Source organism: Nomia melanderi, chromosome 7 (assembly GCF_051020985.1).
Source record: "Nomia melanderi isolate GNS246 chromosome 7, iyNomMela1, whole genome shotgun sequence".
NCBI lineage: Eukaryota > Metazoa > Arthropoda > Insecta > Hymenoptera > Halictidae > Nomia > Nomia melanderi.
The window spans coordinates 15488516-15513767 of record NC_135005.1 but is presented as its reverse complement, the minus strand read 5'-3'; the positions used below and the strand labels follow the sequence as shown (position 1 = coordinate 15513767).

At 44.6% G+C, this 25252-nt stretch overlaps 2 protein-coding genes across 2 annotated transcripts; both read left to right on the top strand.

Annotated features, from left to right (window-relative positions):
- Positions 1-6407: 6407 nt before the first annotated feature.
- LOC116425064 (uncharacterized) lies at positions 6408-10433 on the top strand. Its single transcript, XM_031972262.2, has 4 exons — positions 6408-6547; positions 7115-7164; positions 7837-8151; positions 9576-10433. The coding sequence occupies exons 1-4, from the start codon at positions 6536-6538 to the stop codon at positions 10312-10314; spliced, it is 1116 nt and encodes a 371-aa protein (XP_031828122.2). The 5' UTR covers positions 6408-6535; the 3' UTR covers positions 10315-10433.
- Positions 10434-20533: 10100 nt separating this feature from the next.
- LOC116425075 (uncharacterized) lies at positions 20534-24461 on the top strand. Its single transcript, XM_076368999.1, has 6 exons — positions 20534-20560; positions 20902-20963; positions 21075-21415; positions 22790-23149; positions 23228-23639; positions 24335-24461. The coding sequence occupies exons 1-6, from the start codon at positions 20534-20536 to the stop codon at positions 24459-24461; spliced, it is 1329 nt and encodes a 442-aa protein (XP_076225114.1).
- The last annotated feature ends 791 nt before the right edge of the window (positions 24462-25252 follow it).

The window sequence follows — 25252 nt, the reverse complement described above, 5'->3', positions numbered from 1 at the left end:
CCATACTGTCGAATATACAACTGCCTCGTAATGAAGTCATATGGCGAGCGCAGCAATAACGTGACTGGCGTGCTGGTGATTTCAATGCGTGGTAAGTGCGATCGTTCCGCTTGACGCGTCAAATCTATAATACACTGTTCCTCTCTAATACGAAACATTCCGCGTTACATCTGAACGAACCGTCGACACACTATTTTAAAAAGAAAGCGACAAGCATCGCTATTAATAAAAAGTAAGCAAAATCGATATACTTGATCCCAAGGGAAGAAAAGCTTCGTTAAGCGTTTCAGCGGAGTATTTTCGCGGCGAACGTAGAAACAGAGCGTAGAAAGGGGTTGAGCACCACTGCCCTGGAAGAAGAACCGTCTCCGGAAACCATAGTTTCTTTCTCGACGATACCGTTTCACCGGTTTGAAATATTTCGTTTCGCGAAACCGATCTCCGTGTTCAGCGAACGGTCCGGCGATGGTCCAGTAGAGGATGATCCATAGAAATCGGCGGTCTGGTAAACCGATACGGCTGTCCGCAGGTGTGCTGCGATCGCCGGTGCTCTTGCCAGACGATAGGAGAAAGGGAAAACGATCTGTTCCCCTCGTAAAGCGCGGACGGGGACCGAATTGTACGCGCATTCCGACGGGAGGCCGAGCGAAAACGAAAACGAGCAGCACGTTATCCTTTTCCTCGCCGATCGCGAGACCGTGACAGTGAACTCTCTACTGGAGGAATTCCGTTCGAGGCTTTCGACCGGCGGATTCGATTCCGCGTTCCCACAGGTGCCCGCCATTTTCATTTGCATAGGAATCTAATCAATTACCACGGTGAAGCGATTCCGAGCGACGTGCTCCAGCACGCGAGAAGATTGATCTGTTTGAATTAATTGATCCTTTGGACCGTTCGTATGAAGTTGATCTGTTTATTAGATAAATTACGAATTCCACCTCGGTGTTCGCTATTAAACAAGCGTTTATCTTATTAGGTGAACATCGGCGACTTTACGTCTGGGCGGTTCTCCAAGCTTGATTTGGCAAATGATCGCTCGTTCGCACCGTGCGCGGTGCTCATTAAGCGGAATAAAGAGTGCTTACATAGTTAATGCTCATCGAGCACCGCGTAGAAAAGGAACGCGTGAAACCCGACGCGGCGAGCCAATGTAACGTGTAATTTAATTGCCGGTCATGGCGTTAGGAAAGGAGCGACTGCTCACGCATGATTGATACTTTGATTAACCCAGAATTTGAATAATGTCGCTCGTCGTTTTACCCGCGATCGAACTAGTTCGGATCGCAGCAACGACCGACGACCGATTACGTTTGCCTCGGCCTGCCCGCGAAAGCTGACTGATTGATGCGACAGAGAATTCCACTGACCGACGACCGACGCGGAAAATTCCTGTACTTCTCCGGGGAACGATTTCTTTCTTTGTTGTGACTCGCGATTCATCGATGTGCGACACGCCGACGAGACGAACGACGGGCGACGTCGTTGCCCGCTTTATGCGTGACACCTACGAGAACGAGAGTTCCGCGGTCGTGAGAAATGATTTGTTGCACTGTATCATTAGCGATGCGATAACGCGGGACTTTCGAAAGCGAAAAGCTCATTAACCGAGCAGACCATGCGGGAAAGTTGATTCTGATATGCAACGTTTACTTGAAAATAAGATATCCGGTCATCCTGGAACCCCTTCGAACAGGAAGAACGCAGACGTACGATCATCGAGTCAACCGCGGCAGCAGGATGAACAGAGAAAGGATCTCTGGGACGAGAAAGATAAGATAAATTCGTTTCTGGAACATAAACTCTTATGTACGTGCCCAGGCTAATAAAATATTCAATATCTAGCATGAATGTCTTCATATCTTCTGAATAGCTACGTTTTCAACGAAAGAATGATCTTAAGCAACGAGCCGTTAAACGGCCCAACGAATGTTTAATCGTCGAACAAAAGTGAACGATAAAGGTGTACGTGTCATTCCGATCGAGCAAATGGACTCATTAAAAATCGTTTCGTTAAGAAAACGTAGAATTCGAAGTGAAATTGTCTTTCATCACGGGTTTCCTTCGAAAATAGAGATAATTGCACTGTCTGGTGTCTAGGAAGTCCGCCATTTTTCTTTCAAGGCCGCCGTTTCAAGCTCCGCCGTCTACTCTCATTACTTTTTTACCGATTTCTAAGACGTCGTCGTTAATCCCGGCACCGTAGAAAGTAGCAAGGATTTATACGCGTTGCTATCAGCTGCGGAGGCCTCGTTTTTTGTTCTTAATATATCGCTAAGCGGTCGTTAGTAACGTGTAACCACAATGGGATCTTTCACTCGGCGGAATTGGCGCGCCGGATGCACGTTCGATCCGGACCTCGTAACGCCGGCATCGAACCTGCGGATACGTAGGTATGCCTGCCTTTAGTTGTAACAGAAATTTGCCACGCCGCGCCGATCGCGTCGCGGACCGCCGTTTAATTACGTCCCATTGTTCCAGTTGGATTTCTCCGCGAATTGTTCCAAACCGCGCGCTCTCTCCTCGAATCGAACCTCGTATCTCGCCGTTATTATACGTAGATATATAAATGTACACTGACGCCGGACGGGAATTTTCTAACTTTCGTGCACAATGATTCGCAAACGATCGTGGAACACGATTTTTATTGTTACACGTTGTTCGCATGTGTTCGATTCTCAGAACGTTTCCTATTATTCAGAATGCAGCCGTTCTTAGCGAAATGAACCTTGATGTGGGAGTTTGATAAAGCTCGAAATTATTTCGATTCTTTATTTTTAGTTTTATTTTGGAATTACTTTCACGATCGGATTATAGTGTTACCTTAAAATTATTTATTGCGATTAAGTCCCTGTTTTATGATAACGTGACTGAAGATTTTAGACAGAGATCAATTTTACTCGGTTCTTTTGAATTCGAATGAAATATTCTTCTTCTGTTATCAATTATTATATATAATAATTAAAAACTATAAGTAAAATTGATACAGAGATCAATTTTACTCGGTTCTTTTGAAGTCGAATGAAATATTTTTCTTCTGTTATTAATTATTACATATTGATCTTATAATTATATAGTAATATTATGGTATCCTGTATGTGTCGAGAATAATGTCATGTATCAATAATGAGAAATAAATGTATCACGAGGGAAGGGGTTAAATACCGAGGAATAATAAATTCTGTTAATTGCCGATCACACAGTTCTCCGCGCAGGGAAATGTGGAGCGTTGTAGTAGGGATAGTCTATAAAACAGGTAACGAAAGTGATTATCCCCAGTTCGCTCCGCGTCTCCGGACCTGGAGGAACTCCGTTCTCTTTCCTCCTGCCTTTCAATTCTTCTGCGCCGAGTGTAACATGAACTACCAGCTTTAATCTCGGCCGTAGCTTCTTCAACTCGAAAAGTATCTTCAAAGTTCGATGTTGAATCCTCCGCTGAGATCTGAAAGGGGATCTTTAAATTTCAGATGAACAAAGCTCTGATGGTAGCATTCCAATAGAACGCCACAGTTACAATTAACCCTATTATTTATAGTTTGAGTTACAAAGAAGACTACTTTAGTTAAAATCATAATCCAGAAAGGTAGCAATTGTCCACCGAAGAATTTGTTAATGCTATTTGAACGAACAGTGAAATTCTGTGTCGGTAAGGTAGTCGACTAGGCCCACGAAAGATCAAGTGCGCATGTCATATATGTACTATCTACTTACCATATGCTGTTACCATTTCGTTCAGTATTTAACCAGCTTTCAATACAGAGGGCGTATTGTTCTCCAAAATGGCGTCCATTCAAAGACTAACACTATATTCCAAATGAAAAGTATCGTTTATTTTCAAGCAGAATTTATTCTTAACGAGATAAAATGTATTATCGTTAATCCTTCGTCTATGCGAAAATGAGAAACATTGAAATTTCCATTAAACGAGCAATTTGGTATTGTAACAATAGAGTATTTCCTTCTAACTGATTGATACCGGAAGTTCCAGAGCTCGAAGATCAAATCCTCGATTGTTCCAGACTTTCGGTACTCAGTTTACCATGAATAAATGGCTTGGCATCACTTGTGCACCGAAGGGTCGCATTAAATGGAGCGAGTTGCAAGGCGTTTCCCATGTTTATGCAAATATAACGATCTCCGCGAGAAAAGGGGGATCGCACGAGGTGGACCGACACTTTCGACGCGATCGCTTTCACCGTCGGCGATCGGTGTTTTATCCTCGGCGTCAAGCGCATCTCGAAATTCACGTACGCTTCGGAATCGAATGACTTTCGAGCGAGTTTTCCATCCCGGCCGGGCGTCCCTGGTACGAAAGTCCGTCGCGTGAATGAATTAATTGATGCGGGGTTACGCTTTTTTACGTTAACGGCGCCGGCAACGCGAGCGAATTTCGTATATGTGGACCGTAACGTCGGAAACACGAAGCTACGTTGCTGGAGGAACAGAAGGAAAGAATATTCGGTGGAAATCTAGACTCCTCGCGGTGTTGGGCGGTGATATTTCATCTGCCAGTGTCACTGGATCGGATGACTCGCATTCGGTACTCAATACTCTACGCCGATCGTTGCGTACCCTTCTTATTTGTTGAACTGATTTCTTTACTCGTTCGGTTCTTGTTTCTGTCGCTCGGTCCGATTGTAAGGGATCTTAATGTATTTTAGATGTCTTATTTTAATGATCACTTGCTGGTACTCATACTTTTGAAAATGCTTATTAAGATTTTTCGTGTTAATTCTAATGAATAGAGAAGTAGTATTTTGATGTTGTCACAGAGAAGTATTTACTATATGAAGTATAAAGTGGAAGGAAGGATGTTAATGGGAAACTTTGAGGTGTGAATGATTTGTAGTACGAATTTTGAAGTCGGGACTAGCACTAATAATGTGGGGAATTATGGATTATTAGTAAAAGTGATTTACGGAGAAAGCCGAACTGTTAGTTGCGGTAAATTTTCAACACCGAGGCGAACGACGTGAGAAAAGGAATTTCAACGAGATGTAATTACAAGCTAACGAAAGTAGCTAACATTGTGGAGAATCATTTAACGGTGAATAACGAGCCGAATTAATTCTAGTCGAAGATAAGGAGCCGCTTAACCGACGATGGAATAGTTTCGTCACGCTGTCTTCTTCCGATGCAGAATTCGTGTAGCTGATTGTATTCAAAATCGTGTATTGGCTTGTGATTTCACACATTGAGAAAGTGTGACATAATACCAGTAGTAAATGGTATTGGGTCTGGGGATGTGAATTACGGAATGGCGTAATTTATGCGACATTCATTGAATTTTCGTATTCATCGTTCGAATAAATGGACAATTTCTATCGCTATCAATATCAAAAATTAATTACTGTGAAAGACTAATGTATTTATCAGAATAATCGAAAATTAGATCACGCAAGAATAGAAAATATTCACAGGCAAAAAGGGATAAAGGACTTAATTAAATATCTTCCATCGATCCAATTCATAATTCATCTCTATCGTCTGATCCAATTCAAAAACGTTGGACCAACCAATCGAAAATTATCAAAATACTCAATACTTTCTGTTAGATCTAATTCAAAATTCTAAATCAAATTAGAAATTCAAAAATTCCTAAGAATCTCTATCAGATCCAATTCAAAGTTCATTCCTATCATCTGGACCAATCCAAAACCATCGGTCCATCGAGCCAAAAATCCCCATAATCTAAAAAACTCTATTACATCCAATTCAAAGTTCACTTCTATCATCTGAACCAATCCAAAACCATTGGTCCATCGAGCCAAAAATCCCCATAAACCAAAAAACTCTACTACATCCAATTCGAAGTATACCTCTATCGCCCGAATCAATCCAAAACCATCGGTCCATCGAGCCAAAATCCCCCTAATCCAAAAAACTCTATTACATCGAACTCGAAGTTGTACTCCATCCGATCGACTCGAAAAGAATCGGTCCAGCCAATCGCAGCAAGTGGACCGTAGGTCATGCGATGAAATGTGGAGCGGCGGTCTCGTTCTTGTTGGTCGCGTTTTGGAAAGCACCGCGCGGGCGTTAGACGCCGGCTGCAGAGAGGCATTAAACAGGCGCGACGCGCGGGCCCCGGGTGAACGCCGACCGAAGAAAGTGTCGATTTCCCCCGAAACAAAAATCGCGCGCCTCTGGGACGCGCGGACGGGTGTGTATCGCGGTCCGTGCTCGGCTGTCCGTTTCGCGTTTGCACGCCACGTGTACCCACACCCATCCAGTTTCCAACGTCGCGGAGATTCCACGGGGGAGAACCGACCGATCTCTTTCCAGGGCTGCCACGGGGACGAGTGGGAGGCGGCCGCGCGCGTCCGTCCGCCGGACCTCGATTATGCTCTTTTTATCTTGTATAAAAGAGAAGAGATCCGAGCCGCACTCCTGCAATTTATCTGCACCGGTTGGAGCACGCGGAACACGCTCGGAACGGGCTACAACTAGATATATCCAGGTGTCCCCTCGAGATCAAGGATTTACCATCGTGCTCGCGAGCTTAGGTCCAGCTTCAAGGATTCTCCGACTAGGCGACATGTGGTGTCCTGTAAGTGTTACGCTTTTCTTGTCTCGCTATTCCTCGGGTGATCTACTTTGAAGTTTAGGGGCTCCTTTGATTTCATTTGGAAATTCTAAGCTCGAGGAGATTAGATTTTAGATTTTTCTTTTGTTCGGAGAAAGATTCTTGACTTTGAGTTTCTTTGAATTTCGTAAGATTTATATTTGTAATTTCTAAGGGTGAGTAATTTCTAATCTGTAGTATAATTTCGAGTTTCTATTTTATTATTCGACAGAATGAAAGGGTTCTATGTCATAGTCGGAAATATTCATGAATAATGTTCCATTGTAAGAATCAAATTCGAGAATTTTCTAACGCTTTTATAAAGAAATCAGATCGCGTGCTCGAAACTCTGCGTCTATTACAGAGATTAAAATAATCGTCGACTTTCTGTTAATGATAACTAGCGGCTTCCAGTTAATTCTCATCCTACTCGGCGTTTACCGCGATGGTTACTAAAAATTAATTGGTAGCGAGTTATAATTGGCATTCATATACTAACGGTTCAGCCTAATTTCAATCACTGAAGAATTAACGACCGATAATCTCCCGCAGGCACTCTGGATACTGGTGTTGGCGCTCAGCGAGCCTATACTTGCCCACGCGTAAGTACACGCTAAACATCATCACGATAAACATCGATCGCGTTAACACGAATGTGAATGCTACAGCATTCATCTTCATTGTGATGCAAAATCATGTGAATGCTATAACATTGAAATTTATACGCCACATTATCACACGTTTAATTCTATACAGCTCTAATTTGTGGAAATTATTGTGGGATTGGAAGGTTTTGAGAACAAGCACAGGTGTATTAAGCGTTAATTAAACTAAACTAAGTATCTTAATCTATTCTATGCTCCACGCTGATCTACTCTGGCCTACTCTAGACTCTCAAACTACACAGTTCCACGCTAGTCCACTCTGTTCTTCTCTCAACTCGCGAAACTACTCTTCTGAAAAGCCTTACGATCATCTTAACCAGTTAACTGTGTTCTAATACTAATGATACTAATTCTTCCAACGATAAATTCTTTATTTTTTCACAGAAACATGTAATTCTCCTTTGATCCTCCTTTAGATCCAACTAAATTCCACAGCTAACTGATTAAATACCAATCCATCATCCGAGTTCGCAGTACTTCTTTTCTATCTTCGCAACTGCATTAAATTTCTACTTACACGCGAACGCGTTAACAAACCGTGTCTGTTACACGTGTAGAATCACTCGTGCGTGTAAAGCGTCTGACGTTCCCCTGAAATCTGTTTTCCAGAGACAAAGTGGTGGTGGTGGTGCCGCAGCAGATACGTCGCAGCCAAGCGCCATTATGGCGGTCGGGCGCGCCGAGATACAGGAAGTCCTCGCACGAGCCGCATTTCCGTAGACACCACGGACCGCCGTACTACCACAAGAAGCACGTATACTCGAGCCCCTATCCCCATGGCGGCGATGATTTCGACCAAGGCCACGAGACCGTGAACCACGTGCAGATACCGTACGGAAAGGGCATCAATCACGCGATCTCCTTCGGCAAGGGGTACATACCTTACGATCAGATTAAGGGCAGCTTCTCCTTGGGCAACGAAAAGTGAGTAGAACGTGTTAACATCTTAGGCACGGTTGAATTTCGCGCAGGGCTGTTTACTTTAATAATTAGTAGTACAATTGGGTATGGTATGTGATATATTGGTAGCGAAGGAGCCACTATAGTGGCGCGTCGTGCCTAAGAGGTTAATCAAGGCACGGAAGTCAAGTTGGGAAGGATGCTACTGTCATCCGCAAAATGCAGGCAAATTAACCCTTTGCACTCGAGAGGCGCCTTCCAGTCGCCATTTGATCTGACCCAAGAACATTGTAAAATTGAAAATTCAATATTAACATACTATCAGGCGAAAATTAGTTTTTTTTTTTCTTAAAAATTAATAAATGTAGGACTAAACATTGGTCAGGCTTTACGAAAAACAAGAAAAAACATCATTCCTGCCCAAAAATTAGTGGCAATGAAAAAAAACAAGCATTGGTAAGTGTTTTACTAACACTTAGCACTCTACCAACACATGGAACACTGAAATGAAATAGTCACTTAATTTATACAAAGTATTGTTTTATATTAATTGTAGAAAATAACATTGATATTTCATCAAAAAATAAGGAATTTGTTGCGAAAAGTTTTTTCGAGTGCAAAGGTTAACCTTTTAGCTACTGCGGGGCTAGCTGTGAAGCTATAACTCTACAAGATTTCACATAGTTTATATATAACGAATATATCACAATTTGAGACTGATCCTCCACTGTGCAATTACATTGAATTAGATAAGAAAGAATTGCGCCCCAGTGACCTTCAAAAAGATCATATCGTATAAAAGATCGTATCGTAACATAAGATGACATCAGCGAATTACAGTGGCACATCGAACCCAAGAGGTCATTGGAGATTGTTTTGTTCTAGAACGAATGCAGGTCACTGAAATTTGTCTTATTTTCGGAAAGATCGAAGAATCTTTCCAACATCTAAGATCCGTCTCAACGATTACCTTCCAATGGCATGAACGATTATTATCAGTCAAATTACTGTTTCCAACTGTTTACACGTTGGACAAGGTAAACCCAGTTCCCGATAATTACACGCTAATGCACGGCCATTAAAACGGGCAGCTGCGATTCCAGAGAAAGTCCTGCGCCTCGTACAGTCCACGAAAGAACGAAGCGCATCGGGCTAACGTCCGACCATTGGCGAAACATTCCACTTCCCTAGTAGAATATTCATTCATACTTCCATCCGCGAGATGCCACGTCACCTGGTTAACCTTCAACTTGACCTTCCCCATCCACAAAGCGAACCTGTCGAAAAGAATCAGTAGACTGCAACAGCTGCAACAGCAAAACGTACCTCTAATCCCAACACTCCAAATCCTAAGTCCCCTAGGTCCCCAACCACATCGACAAATGAAAAATTCACAACTGCAAACCCCACTGTCTCAGAGTTCCACTAACGAAGCAACTCCGTTTCAGGTACCCGGACAGCCAGGAGCACAAGCAGTCGGAGCCGACCTACGAGCCGACCTCCTACTCCACGACCGGTCCAGAGTTCTCTTTATCTGGCCAATCGTACGAGTCCTCGCAGCCGGAGACCTTCTTCCCGGACCCGGAGACCGCGCTGAACTACAACGAGAGGCGGAACGACCGCAAGAAGCTGTACACGTCGAGGTCGATCGCGAAGGACCTGAGCTTGAACCACCAGCTCGACCTCAGCGCCGCCATCGACCAGGGGAAGGAGCAGCTCCTCCTTCTTCAGCAGAAGGCGACGGAGTTGTACCGCAGCCCGTCGCCTTATCCCCAGGGAGACGTCGTCCTGCCGTCGGGCATCCCGCCGGCGACGATAGCCGGCAGCAAGGAAGGCGTCGTGATCAGAGGCAGCGTGTCGTTGGACGACTACCAGCAGAAGCTGCAGGAAATGACCAAGGTCTGGCCGCAGTACCTGGTGAACGGCGGTTCCCCGTTGGCCGGAGGTTACCAGGGTCAGCAGGTCGTCCAGAGCTACGCGGCGCCTCAGTCGACCTCGTCGTTCACCGGCTCCTTCAACTGGCCGCTGAACATCGCCCAGCCGAAGCAAGGGTACGCCGTCAAAGAGGACACCATGGAGCCGCCGCACGACTTTCGAGTCATGCCCGTTCAGACCAGCCCTTTCCAATCGTTCCCAGTACCCGTGAACGCCGCCGTCACGCCGCTCGTGCAGTCGGTGCACGGGTAGAGCGGATCGTTAGGCTACTTTCTTGTTTTGACATGCATGCGGGATGATCGCCCATGCGCAATTAGGTTTTAGGTAGGGTTTAGCACTGACGAGAGCATTCGGTGATTCCGAATCGCAGCTGGACGAGACTTGTTGGCTGTTCGTGTCCTGAGATCTGGCGCTTTTGTTTCTTGTTTTGTCGCGGATTCGCGAGAATTGTTTGGATGTGTAAATGTTCGAGAATCGTCGGTAGCTTGACGTAGGTTTTAATTCGTCGATGGTTTCGATGGTAGAGTGAATAAAACTGTTGTCCATTCCTTTCTGCTCGTCTCGCAATGCAATTTAGGCGATCGCGTTGCAGAGGTCTTCTAAGACGTCGAGATACGATTCTCTGACTTCACTGGCGATTCGCCGAGGATCGCACCGAGTTTGCAAGCTAATGCGCACGGACGGCACGCTAGTATGCAGACTGCTTAACATGCACGTTTTAATGCGTTCCCCCGCGTATCGGTGAAAGTTATGCGCAATCTATTAATTGACGACACGCCGAGAGGTGAGAAAGGCGCTTCTCGAAGTGGAAAGTTTCCCCTTAATGGCGGCACGGCCGCTTGATATCGAGAATTCCAGAGAACTTTGCGATTCAGGATGCTTTTAGCTTTATTGTAAACATTTGTAACTGTAAACGCGCGGACGACAGACGTGAAATCGTGTCCGATCGCGCCTCCGAAGATAGATCTCGTTGAAAAATGCATGCAGTATTGTAAGATCACACGATCCGCACACGTATACTCGAGTTGATTTTCACGAATTCCGAGCGACGACGTTGGTCGCTCGGACAATTGTTATTAAATGTTTGTTGCGAGAAGTACAATGACAGGTTGTTTCCAACACTCATCCATCCGACGGTGAAGCTTTCAATAAACGAAGAAGGAAGTCCGCCACCTTTCCTTTCCCAGCGAGCGGCGGCCGAAACCTCGAAATACGGAGAAAGTAATTAAAACTGCGTGAAAAAAGAAGACGGTTCGCGAAATATCGGTAGTAGTTTCTCCCGCCGGATGCAATTACCATATTTGTCGGTCAATTAAAAACTTTACGAGGTCCGGCGCGTTCTCATTACGGACCCAATTATCATTCGAAAGTTACAGATCGCCGGGATTAATTGCGAATCCGGATTTATAAAAGCGCGTTTTGTGTAATTTCGTTTGGAATCGGCGGAACGTCGCGCGCGCGCACTGTAATCACGTGGAACAGGCAATTATCGTGAAATACACTCCGAGCTTAATTAACCTGCAAAAAACCTTGATGTACGCCGTACATTATTTTACTCTTTAAAGTGGCGCACGGATAATTATCTCTACATTTATTACCGAAACATTCGTATACTCCTGAAATTCGAAAAAATCAATTAAACTAGTCGACACAGGGTAAATCGGAAATTTCATTGATCGCACGGTTTCAGAAATGTGGATCACGTTACAAAAATTCAGATATTAATCTAACGCTAACAGTATTAACCATTACAAGATTCTAATTGGATAATCAGTTGTACAGTCTTAAATCAATCCGATTCGAAAAATTACATGTTTCATCATCAAATGACAATTCTGCTTCGAAACTGGCGATATTGTTTTGTAAACAGATGATTGGTTAATTACAGGGTTATTATCGATTGTTATATCATATATTATCGATTGTTATTATCAATTATTATAATTGATTATTAATCGCCTCAAGGTCGTATGGAAATTATTGTTTCGCGCGAATGTAGAACTGGCTTAAGGCTGCACGGTCCACTGGGCGACTCGTGTGCGCCGGCGATCCGCCGCTCGCCGGCAAAAGAACAAAGTAACGATCGAATGCCACGGTCGCGAGGATCACATCTTCCCCGTTTACTTTCACTCCGTGGTCCGATGACCGGCGGAACGGTTCGAAAGTCGAGAAAGTTGCTCCATCGCGAGAGGACGCGATCCTCTCGATTTTTGCAGGTAGATCGCTCGCCCCCGCCAATGAGCGCGAGAAGAATGTCTCTGCATCCATATGGAAGCTGGAACTTTGACACCGACAACCTCTCTCGAGGTTCACGCGAACATCCTTAAAAGGAAGTCTCGTCGACTTCGCTGCGTGTAACGGGACTCGCCATTGTTGCTTGCGACTTAAAGTTATCACTCCTTTTTCTGACTTAAATGATGATTTTTCAATCACTTTTAGAAGGGGAATCGACATTTTAGGTACAGAGAAGCTTCAAGAAATTGTAGGATTTCATTTTGATATGTCAAAGTTTTTTTGATAGAGAACATGGGAATTGCAATTGTTGGAATGCAGGAATCCGAGAAGTTTTAGCATTTAATTTTGAATCCTGAAGAGGAATCGACGTTTTAGGTATAGAGTTTCGAGAAGTTTTAGGGTTTCATCTTGAAATATTAAAGTCTTATTGACAGAGAGAATGGAAATCAGGAATTCAGGAATTTGAGAAGTTTTAGAATTCAATTTTCAAGTGTTCGAATCTTGTTTTAGTAGGAGAACAAAGGCTGAAATTTCAGAGATACAGGAATTTAAAGAATTGTAGAGTCATTAGGGATGTACTTTTAGTTCTAGCTCTGGAATGTTGATGTCGAGAAGAATAGTAACTTAGAGATTAAAAGATGCTTCAGTAATGACAATCCCGTAGGAAAGTGATTTAGATTAGCGACCCTCGTTACTGGAAACAAGTGACAGGTTTCAGTTTCGCAGGTATTGTTCGCCTCAGAAAATGGTGTCACGTATTCAAATCGACAAAAAGTGAGAAAGTTAAAAGAAACCACTCAACTCAGCTGTTGAACCGGATTGAGGGAATGTAGCAAACCCGATCCGACCTGGTGGAACAGTGCAATGCTGTTGGTTGAAAGATATCGAGGAATTGTCGCGATGAAAATGTTGGAAATGGATACAGTGTGTCTACTTTGTAAGCATTCTCACGCGGACTGGTTTGTGAAAATTGGATAGATCTCGAGAAAAAGAGGTAAACGTCTGCAAGTTAAAGGACCCGTGCTAATTCGAGCAAGTTTTTTCGAATGGAACGTCTAATACAGCTCACTCCTTCAATCTCGACAAAAAAGAAAGTAACAGTCTATCATGCAGGAGAGATCAACTATATTAATATGAATCAGCCGGAAGTTCATTACGCTTTAATGTCTGATAATTGAATGCTAATCGCTGAAGCAAATTACGAGCAGCGCACGCGAACAGTTACACAGCAATGAGATAATGAAAAGCGAGCATTACGAAAATTGCTGGGAACGGGAACTTTTCATTTTCCGCGCGGGTGTTCTCGGTGTCTCCGATTTTCCTTAATTGCGCCGGAAGAAGGATTAACGAGAAGGCTGTATTTTCTCGCGTGACACGCGAAGAAACGGTAACTCGTGTTATTTGTCATTCACTTTCAGTGTCGCAGCACCCGGTGATTCGCTCGTCGCGTGAAAGCAAAAGGTTTCCCCGATTCGTCCGTTCCTACGCCGCGAGTTTCTATCGAAAGTAAAGGTCAGGGTGTATCCTAGCGATTCGTCGGACGCATCGAAAGTGCACTCACTTGTTACACCACCTTCCCGCTGAAGTAACACGCTATTTATATTGTTCGAACGTTTAACGACCGAATCAGGAAGTTTAACAATGTAAATGGAAATTAACTTCTAGACCGAAGGTTCCATTTACTTCGAAGCGTACCGTTGATCACAGAACAGTTAGAAACTTGATTCTAGTGTAAGAACGTGTAATGTAACAGACGTGAGTTGCATTTTACGATAATGTCTACTTTGAGAAGCTACTCGAGCAACTAGAAGCGCATCTTCTAAGTTTCTAGTCTTCCAATGAATGCTTCAGGTGATTCCTTTCGGAATACTTTAGGAAAAGCAAAATGGCCGACAGACATAACCTGAAAAATTCATGTAACCTCGTGAGTCGGGAGCGACAAGATGGCGGTTCTCCGTTACACTGCCTAAAAGTGTCTTTCGATTCGTAGAATCACACGAAACTTATTCGTTTCTTTTATTCTTAAATTTATTCTCTAATTATTAATTTCTATTTCGAAAAATGTAACGATCGCCCTACTTGAAATTTGCTTTTGTAAGAATAGAAAAGCGTCGTTCAGTTTCTAAATTAAATCGAAAGAAGCGCAATCGCGCCGCTTGGCATTTTTCGACCGTGTTTTTGCAAAAACCGGTAGGACTCGAACAGTTAAAGACTAGAAACTTAAAAAATTCCTTAACTACGGGTATATCAGAATGATTCCTCGGAAAATTGGAATAATTCCAGACCATTCTTCGCAATCCTACTTATTTCCCAGAAAGTATCGGCGACGCTAAGAAAAAGACCGCGAAAGGGCATCACCCAGGAAGTCCATTGGGAAAGTAAAATGGTGTCCAGAGCGTGTGCATGCTGAATCAAGGGGCTCGATCGCCGTCCGGACACAAAAATGGAAGTGAAAGGGCAAGCGTATCTCTCGGTGCAGTCTCTCACGGATCCTCGATCTCCCTTGCTACATCCTCGCCGATTCTTCCCTCTTATTTCCTTTTCCGCTGGCGCGGCGTGCGGCGCTTCCCGTATCGCCACTTTCTATTTCGTTCCACGGCAAGAACCTCCGGCTGCCCTCTCGCAGAGACGAGCACGGGTTACGGAGCACGGTTAATCGGCGAAGAAAGCGTTCCGTACGCGTAATCCTATCGGTATAATGATGGATCACCGGTGGCGAGGTTATTTCTCTTATTAGACGATCGACGAGTCGATTCCCGTTCGTGTTACAGTTCCGCAGGGTTCACCGATGTGCGATCAAATATATTCAACGAGCAATTTGTAGCGGTCGATGCTTAAATCGCCGATCCTTCGAATATTTCAACTTTCCTCTGCTTTCTCTGTGTTATATTCTATTACCCGTCGATTTATGGTGGAGAGTAGCTCAAGGTCGATCAAGGTCGAGCAGCGTCATCGTGAAAATGTTTCGAAGTGTATTAGGATTGCAGGGAATATGGAAATCTTGGGGCTTGATTATTGGATCATTACAGGTTCTCTCCTCTCGTTTAAGATTTCGTAGAATTAATATGGTGAATTACTATATAATTGCTATTAGACTTATCGAAAAGTGTTCCTTATTGCAAAGAATCGAATCGTTTACTTTGGTAGAAAGGAGATTCGTTTCGGAGGATTTAAGGATGCTCGCGTAGATCATGGCTTGATCAATATACTGCGTTTTCTACTTATTTGAAACTCCTATAAATCACCTCGTGCAAGGAGGTTGATTATTCCGCGCACAGTCGTACGGAACAAAGTTGAGCAACTCGGGAAACAATAAATCACGAAGCGATTCCCTTTGCCGTTCACTTCCGTGGCCAGGGAACTCTTCAAACCAACCCCCTGGGGCCACGGTGTCAATGCCATGATTTATTCCCGGTTTCACCGGCCCCGTGTATTTGTCAGCGCGCGACAGCCCGTGTTTTCATCGCGGTGCGTTCGCCTTTGACTCGCGTCGACTGTTGCCACCGTTCAACCAGTTCCACTCGTTTTTCTTTTCCATCAATGGCTAGCGATTTCTTGCGTGTTGATTGCTGCAATCGGTGCCAAATAGGGACGATCTAGTGTTGATACATGCTCGGTGTCATAAATTTTATTAGGCTCCATTCTAAGTCACTTCCTGTGCAAGGCGTAACACGTGGCGAATAACAGTTCTATAATAAAAGTAAAAAACCAATGGCACTTATTAGATAACGGATTGCAATTATTCGAGCTCCAATTTTCGAATTCAAGCTTTTCGAACTCAAGCTTTTCAAATCCTAATTCTCGAATTCAAGCTTTTCTAACTCAAGCATTTCAAGCTCAAGCTTTCCAACTCAAGTTTTTCAAATTCAAGCTCTTCAAACTCAAGCTTCCCAAATTCAAATTTCCAACTTCAAATTACCAAATACAAATTTCCAAACTCAAGCTTCCAAATTCAAATTTTCAAATTCAAACGTTTCAACCGCTATATTTCAAATTTGAGTTTACCTTTGCCCACCCAAGTGTCACCGTTAGATACAACTGTTGATTTAAGAATGATTATTCCGTAACAACCAGATTTACGAAATTTTACGTATTATACGGCTGAAGGTTCGAGAAAGTTTCAATTCAACGAACGGCACCATTCACAGACGCTTTCAGGACAGGCTGGAAGCGATAGTAACGGAGCTATTTTAATCAGAGCAAACTGGTTGCCGGTGTATTCGAACTATTTACCTAGAAGACGTCCAAGCGAGGCTCTGGTCGTAGCCGATTACCCGAGATAATTGTACTTTTACTTTTCGACAACGGTCATTCTTACGCAACGTCTCCTTGCTTTTCTTGCGCCTTATAGTTACTGTCTTGCATCGAGAAGTAAACGGTGGTTTACGATACTTCGGCGCCTGTTTAGGATTACTTAACAAGTTACCTTTACAAACCGTCGAATCGACGTAATTGCCGGTTTCACTGATTACCTTCCCATGTAACGATCATTAATATTATTACTTCGACAACACGTAGCTCCTATCATCCTGCGACCAATCAACTAAACCAAGTACAACAAATTTCAACCTAACACATTATAATAATCCAAATTTCACTAATAATATACAATTGATTTTCTTTGACCGGTTTTTTTCAAAAAAACTGTGCGTTAAGGGGTTAATAATCGTAAGCAGAACTCAGGAGTGTCAATACATATGCATAACATATGCTTAGAATTTGTCTCTTTTTCCAATAAATCATTAATGACAAAGTAGCCGTATCGATCTGAGTTGGGAAAGAGATCATAGACCAAGGAGTTAAGAAATCCTCAAGCATCGACTCGCAGGCAACTCTCCGATAAATCCATCAAATCTCAATTATCCGGCGATCTAAAGTCGAAATTCTAGATGCATTCTAGAGCGTCCGGCGAAAGAGGTCGTCGGACATTATCCGAGCAATGCGCGAATTTCACGAAAGGGAAATCCGCGGCGCGGAATTTGATATCTCTCTTTCACGGGCGCGGAATCCTTCTGCAACGGGAACGGCGCAATTTATTGCTGATCGAGTGCATCCGCCGGTAGCAAACGAGACAGGAGAAACGTTATCTGCGCGCGCGTAGGCACGCGTGTCTCCCCGTGTCTCCTTTTTCGTTCGACTCGTGATTTCCCGACACGTTCACGAGACAAAGTGTAGACCAAGAGCTTCGTCCTGCTGGATAAGATGAGCCCCGCGCCGATAAAACTCGATTTTCTATCTGATTTTATTCTCGAAACCGGGGAAAGCGCGTGCTCCCGCACCGTGAAGCCCCCGTTCAATCGATTTACGCAACAACCTTTCAGCAGGAAAGTAAATTGATGCGCCGCGCCGTGTGCGCTGCGCGCGGTGTCGTTCACACGACGAATGAAAAGTGAAAATGCTGCCTTTTTACTCTTACCCGGCGCTCGGATCGTAGATGATATCTTCCGAGACGCGTGCAGCGCGTTTCGTATTGTAAGGGAACACGCGGTGGAGTGTCCGTTCGGCGCAGCAAGAATGTTCGAAAGTGTTGCTGCCGTTCCAGATGGTGCAATAACAGAGCCGAAGCACGAATCGACGATTATTATTTCATGGTCAGATCGCTGATGGAAAATAGGGTTTCCTAGAAAGCACACTGGTAAAGGGAAACGTTATTAAACTGCGTAAATTGCCGCCATTACGATTTTAAATCCGTTTTGGCCGCATTGTTGCGCCTAACGCAGAAGGAGAAAGGACTAAATCACCGGGTTGATGAACGTTCAGATACAAGAGACGCGTTCGTTGTAAAATTGACTCGAAGTCGGGGTAATATAATGTAAATCATCGGTTTCACGAATAAGGAACGAAATCGACAGCGATTCAACGTGGAAATAAAAAATAGTGAAAGGAATGTCTGCGCGCGGCGTGCGTCGAATCACCGGCAGATTGAAGGAAGAGCGTGTCGGATTAATTAAGAAATTTATCGCGTTTGTTGTGGCTCGTGAGAATTCCTCGGGTTTCTCACATTCGATCGGCGCGCGCTCGTTCTCTTGGATTTTTCGCGTTCCTTCGTCCCTTTGTCGCGAGCGCAGGGAAGGCGTTGCTCCTTTGGAAACGGGGCAGTGCGACCGTCTGTGGGAAAAACCACAAAATTCTACTATTAACGCAACGAAGATAGTAGTCACGTAGCGCTAAGTATAGTGCAAAATGATTTTCATTCGAAAAATAACGATTTTCCGCAAATAAATTCCGTTTCTCTATTTCTGGAACGTTCGAATCGAAACGCAAAGTATCCGTTGTCATTGAAAAAACTTCTTAATAATCCATAATTTACAGAAAATTTGAACACCATATGTTTAGCCGTATAGCTAACAAGTTTTGTCAGAAGCATTTCTTTTGGTATCAGTCGTACTTCGTGCGTTATCGAGTTTCGTCCAGAAAACGGACGTTTCGCCGCACTGCGACGCGTCCACTGTTCGATCCGTTCGTCGTGAGAACTTTCGATTTTGTATTGGAAACTTTTATGGTTGTCGATGGGGCCGGCGGCAAAAAATTGCTCGAAAATGTGTATCATTTCTCCGTTACATAAATCAGCTGCCCCCACCCTCCGATTTCGGGACAGCGTGCGAAATCAATTTTCACCTGTGCAAATAAAATAAAGCTTTCACTACTTCGGTTACTGAACACATTCACCGAGTCATCGAAGGTCGATTCTACGATTCCATTGACAATGTGTAGTACACTTTCTACTATATACCGAAGAAGCAACCCGCCGGACAAACACCGAAGTGTTTCCTGTTTTATTCAGCGGATCCACGCCATTTTGAAAGTCGTCGGTCCCGATTCGAACGATTGAAATTTAAATTGCTTTCGGAATCTGCTTGTAACATCTCCGACTTACTCTCCAATTATTAGACGCGCCGAATAATTAACATTACTCCACTTGTTACTTCACAGAATTGTGTAAATAATCGAGTGTATTATCAGCGCTTAATTAACACGTTGCCTCGGAAGATCGCGTGACGATCGTGGCAACAGTTTCGAATACTGTTCGAATTAAACGTTATTTTTCTGTTATTCATTTATATGCTTAATTCGAAACCTACAATTTAGAATTCTCTTCTTCTTGCAACATATTATTAAACTCAAACTTCGCTAACACGCAATCTTGAACAATCAAGGTTAACAATCAGATACTCCTAACTAATCCAGATAAATCTAAATAATCAAGAAGCCAAGCATGTTAATTAAACATTCCGAAATAAATTTAATCCAAACGAAACAGACGCGACTATTTCATTGAACTATCGCCTTACGTTGCCTCGATAGGGAACGACTTCCCAGGGAACAACAATAATTATTATTTGCATCATTGCGACGAAAAATGACACGAATGCTATAACATTGAAATTCATTATGTATAAATACATTTTCACGTTAAGCGACTGTATAAATATTACCACTAAAATTGTTCATTTCCTAAAACAAAGTCGTCTCTTTGACCCAACATTTCAACAGCGTCACTCAGTTTGACGACTCTACCCGTCATCGCTCGATCATCGCGACATACGCTGGTCGCTTTGCAAAGTGATCGCTATAGTTAACTGGTTAAAGGATTCCCGAGTGTCACAGCCGTCGTGGGATCTTATCAGATCGAGCCGAGGCGGCGGTCCGTTCACTTTCAGCGTCGGCTGGGGTAGCACACGAGGAGTACGTCCGATCTCCTTGTTACCCCAGAGGGCAACGACGCACCGCCCGGAGCGTGAATTTCTCTGGTGCCGGCTCGGCTCTGGGTCACGGCCGTTCCTCCACGGACACGCGCACACACCGGCGTCCCTCCTGTTGCACGGGCATCGCTCGACGATCGTGCACCGTCCCCTGTGCGCGCGTTCGATTCGAGGCTCCTCCGTTGGTTGGGCACCGATCATCGCTTTGGCCTCCCCACTTGGCTCCGTTTCCGGTACTTCCTTCGGGGCCCGCTATATATAGGCAGGATCCTTGCTGGATATATATGACAGTGTGTCCCTGACCATCGAGAAGAGCTGAGACCAGGAAGAGGCAGGAAGAGAGGCCCGACGAAAGAAGACCATGGAGCCGAAAGTTGCTGTAAGGATGTGTCCGATCGTCTACTCGGGACTTGTGATCTTTGCGATCGAGGATTTTGTGTGATGCTTCGTTGCTCTGTGACGCGGGGATGAGATTGGTAGAGTGACGGAAGTTCCGTGATCGCTAGACTGCCGGTTTTTCAGGCGTTTGTGGAATGCCTTTTGGTGTAGATCAGTGGAATGTATACATAAATGTAGAATGATAGAGGATAATGTAGAGTTCATGTCATTGTGGCGTATATGGTAGACAGATTTGTTTTTAGAGAAAGATCTGCAGTCTAGTGGCAGGATGACGTGATCGTTACTTTGCTTGTTAGATGATCGAATAGATCGTTTTGTGATGGAACCACGAAATAATGATTGGCTTCAAAGAATTGATGGGTTACTCAACTGGTGATAGTACTGTCGTCGTTAACGTCGATTAGATAGCATAAACTACTAATTTTAATACTAATTTAAATACTAATTTCACAGTTTCATCGTTATCGTGTCATACTGATTCAATTTCTATATTCCTCTACAGTTGAGATGCTTGGTTGTCGCGACGACTCTGGTGACAACGCTCGCCACATTCGGCCACGAACAGTGAGTACCCATAATTACCGCCGGTCGTTGTACTCGAGGCTCGTTAAAACCTCGTTGCAACAAGACCATCCAGACTTTCATGTGATATCACTTTATTCATTAACTTTCTAGCGTGCACATAAGGATCCATGTGCCGGAGATAGTGCAGCATGATGAGAAGAAGATTATAAAATATGAGGAGCACGGCGGCGATGATCACGGAGGCGGGGGAGGAGGAGGAGGTCATCACGTAGAAGTCACCGGGCCTGGATTAGAAATAGGAGGCCATGGTGGCGGTGGTTACGGGGGAGGCGGAGGACACGGAGGAGGATTTGGCGGTGGCCATGGGGGTGGGTTCGGAGGAGGTTTCGGCGGTGGCCATGGAGGAGGCCATGGCGGAGGCTATGGAGGAGGAGGAGGATTCGGTGGAGGACACGACATCGGTTTCGGCGGCGGCCATGGAGGCGGCGGAGGTGAGGACGAGAAGTTACTAGGAATAGCTTAACATTTCTTTAAGTTCGTTAATTTCTACGTATATTTTTAAGTTTCATTTAGTTGAGAAAATATCGAGAGTTTGAGAACTTACAGGGAAACGAAGACTAATTCGAGTAGTTGGAATATTTTAGTAAGTTACTAGGAATAGCTTAACATTTCTTTAAGTTTGTTAATTTCTACGTATATTTTTAAGTTTCATTTAGTTGAGAAAATGTCGAGAGTTTGTGAACTTACAGGGAAACGAAGACTAATTCGAGTTGGAATACTTTACAGGTCGTTTGATTCTAGTAATTCTAGTAATTGTTATATTGTTCAATTTAGATGGCGCGAGATTTGGGTAATAATAACAATGTTTGAGTGATAGTCTAATTGATGAATAATTTGAGATATTTAAGGTTGTAATAGAGAATGGCAGGTGTAGGAAGTGTCAGGTTGAAATATGAGATTCTTAAGTCGAGATAGATGAAGGTTTCAGTAGATCGAATTTAAAGGAAAATGAAAGTCTGTCAGAGAAAATCCCGAGATCTTAATGAATTCCTAGACTTTGTTAGAGCAATGACAATATATCTGTTCTCACGTTCTCGTTGGAGGAACACGACGCATCGAGCACTTCGAGAGAATACGCCTGACGTTTCTCTCGAGGCGATATTTAACACCATTCATGCCGCAGAACTCGTTTCGTTGGTTTTCACTTCCGGCTTAAATCGACGACCAGAAATCGTCTCGCAGCCGCATCGAGCATCGCTTTGTGCATACCTCGGATTTTCACCGCGCTACTTGCTCCGCAAGGTTGCGCCTCGACCCTAACCTTCTTGCCTGGTCCCGTTCTTCCACTGCGTCTTAATATATTCACTGAATAATTCTATCTTATCCGAACGATGTTGAGCTATTATTCAAATATTCTCCGCGGAAAAGACCCGTACAGGTTGATTCGAATTATAACTGTTCAAGCGAGAGAAAGCTCTGATTCCACTTGAAAAATAAATCGAAAACATACGATACGAAAGTTCTGATTCCACTTGAAAAATAAATCAAAAACATACGATACTCCTAGAAACATAAATTCCATAAACTCTACCGAAAAGAATCAACCAAATACTACTAAAAACATATTCTATCACAGATTCTAACCTAAATAAAAAGTATTCGATCCTACAAATATAAATTCTCCTACAAACTCTAGACAGACCTAACCAAACACTATTGAAAGTACATCTATCACAGATGCTGCTCGACAAAATAATCAAAACCACATCGTACTATTCGCATCAACAAAAACCAAAGAAACTCAACATCCAAACTTCATCCGTCCAATTTCACTGATACCAGAATTTCTTCAGGTGGCCACGGAGACATCATCGTAACGAGTCCCGGAGTTGGTGGCGGAGGTTTCGGCGATCACCACGGCGGCGGAGGCTTCGGAGGAGGTGGTGGTTACGGCGGCGGAGGCGGCCATGGCGGCCACGGCGGCGGCGGTGGTGGTAGCGCCGTTATCATAGAAGACCACCACGGCGGAGGAGGATTCGGCGGCGGCGGTGGTTACGGTGGTGGTGGCGGCGGAGGTTTCGGCGATCACCACGGCGGAGGAGGCTTCGGAGGAGGCGGCGGAGGACACGGTGGTGGTGCTGTCATTATAGAAGACCATCACGGCGGAGGCTTCGGAGGAGGAGGCGGAGGAGGACACGGAGGAGGACACGGAGGTGGTGGTGGTGGTGGAGTTATTATAGAAGACCACCACGGCGGCGGCGGCTTCGGAGGAGGTGGAGGACACGGTGGATTCGGCGGCGGAGGAGGAGGACACGGTGGCGGTGGCTTAATTATCGAAGACCACCACGGCGGCGGAGGCTTTGGCGGAGGCGGAGGACACGGCGGAGGTTTCGGAGGAGGCGGGGGACACGGCGGAGGTTACGGAGGAGGCGGAGGACACGGTGGAGGCTTCGGTGGAGGCGGAGGTCATGGAGGAGGACACGGCGGAGGATTCGGAGGCACCGCAGCGATCGCTATTATCGAAGACCATCACGGCGGAGGAGGCTTCGGAGGAGGTGGAGGCTTCGGTGGTGGTCACGGCGGAGGGTACGGGGGCGGTGGAGGCCACGGCGGAGGCTTCGGTGGCGGAGGGCATGGAGGAGGGGGATTTGGCGGCGATCATCACTCGTTTGGCTCTAGCGGCTATGGAGGCGGATCTTCAGGCTTTGGCAGCAGGTGAGTTTAACCATCAAAATGTTCTATTTTAACACGTTGACTGCCATGGGGGTCACCGATGACTCCCCCAAATGAGAATTGCTATAGGTCACTCAATGAAACGACGATTATATGAAAACGTTTCTATATTGTAAATAATGCTACATAATACAAATGAAACGAAAAAAGATATAATATTGAATTATCGAATTAAACTGCGTTATTGTTATAGTTTCTCTTGTCGAATGTCAGTACGTTGGGTGATATTATTTATAATATAAAAATGTTTTCAAACAGTCACCGTTTAATTCAATGAAACGATGATTATTCGCAAACATTTCTATATTGTAAATAATGCTACATAATACAGTGACATTTGGCCAGATGAACGTGGAATAGTAATAATGCAATTCGATCGAATTAATATTGTATTTTTTCCATTCGACGCATTTTCCTCTGTGAAATCGTGCGGCGTTCAACGTGTTAACGAGTAGATAATGATAATTTACAAAATGCGCTGAATGTAGTGTTACACGGACAGCACGCCGAAGAAAGTGCAAGACCGAAATATCTGCCGCGTTACCGAAACAAGTTTAATAACCCAAAGACAGTAGTAGGTCACCCCGTTCCGGGTTTCACCGCATTAATTGACTTTCACGACAGATGCTAATAACGTTTTTAAAGTAGGGAGAATTCACGGTGAATATTTATTCCAGCGGCCATGGCGGCGGTTACAGTTCCGGCGGCGGCTACGATTCCTATTCGAGCGGCCATGGCGGCGGCGGCGGCGGCGGCGGCGGTGGCAGTCATGGCGGTTTTTCAGGCTACCACAAAAAGAAGTAATATCGGAAGGACCAATGTCGCGTTCCCGACAGGTCGGCTTGACCGACTTCCATTGTCGATCATCGAGTCACGTTCGAATCACGCGATCGGCGCTGCGTGACTTTCGATCGCGACTGCCGGCGAAGTGGCGGCCAATGAAATTGCACCATTGCATCTGTTCTTAAACTGAGTTGGACTACAAAGCTGTCGTTCGATTTCGAACCGTTCGACGATTCATTGTCATATTAGATTTTCTCCAAGCGAATCACACGTTTGACGATCAGGAACACCGACGGCCAGCGTTCACGCGAGATTCAAGCAAAAAGCATTGACGTTTTCAAAATGGTGCAATTTCCACGCACGAACCGTCGATCTACCGATCGATCCCCGTGACTCGCGCTCGGCGCGGTTTTCTCTTTCGTTTGCCTTCCGAGATGCCAGATGTGAACCGTAAATCATTTCCAGCGGTTGGAAACGGAATCGCGGGTTTAACGACGCGATCCCGGGAAAAAAAGCTGCGACCGCTACCAGAACGGTAGCGTCGATTTAGTAAGATAGAAATCGCTTTATGCCTCCTAGTAAATTCTCGAGGCGCCGTGTTCACCTCCGCGAGAAAGATTTCAGGCTCTTTCCCCGCGACACGACCATGGAAAGTTCCGATAAGAACGAGAAAGTATTCCCTCGTGGTTGTAACTTCGGAAAATCGTTGTTCGATCGTTGTTCGCAACGATCGTCCGCGAAACACCTGAACCGTAGCGTCCCGCGGGGCGTTCTAGTTGTTTAATCACGATTGCGACATAACCGATTGTTCG

What these genes read in the sequence shown, in the direction of transcription:
- LOC116425075 (XM_076368999.1), top strand. Translation starts at nt 20,534, where the DNA reads ATGCCTTTTGGTGTAGATCAGTGGAAT. An exon ending in GCCACATTCGGCCACGAACA is followed by an intron (nt 20,964 to 21,074) that starts GTGAGTACCCAT and finishes TTAACTTTCTAG; the next exon opens with CGTGCACATAAGGATCCATG. An exon ending in TCTTCAGGCTTTGGCAGCAG is followed by an intron (nt 23,640 to 24,334) that starts GTGAGTTTAACC and finishes TATTTATTCCAG; the next exon opens with CGGCCATGGCGGCGGTTACA.
- LOC116425064 (XM_031972262.2), top strand. An exon ending in GAGCCTATACTTGCCCACGC is followed by an intron (nt 7,165 to 7,836) that starts GTAAGTACACGC and finishes TCTGTTTTCCAG; the next exon opens with AGACAAAGTGGTGGTGGTGG. An exon ending in TTCTCCTTGGGCAACGAAAA is followed by an intron (nt 8,152 to 9,575) that starts GTGAGTAGAACG and finishes ACTCCGTTTCAG; the next exon opens with GTACCCGGACAGCCAGGAGC.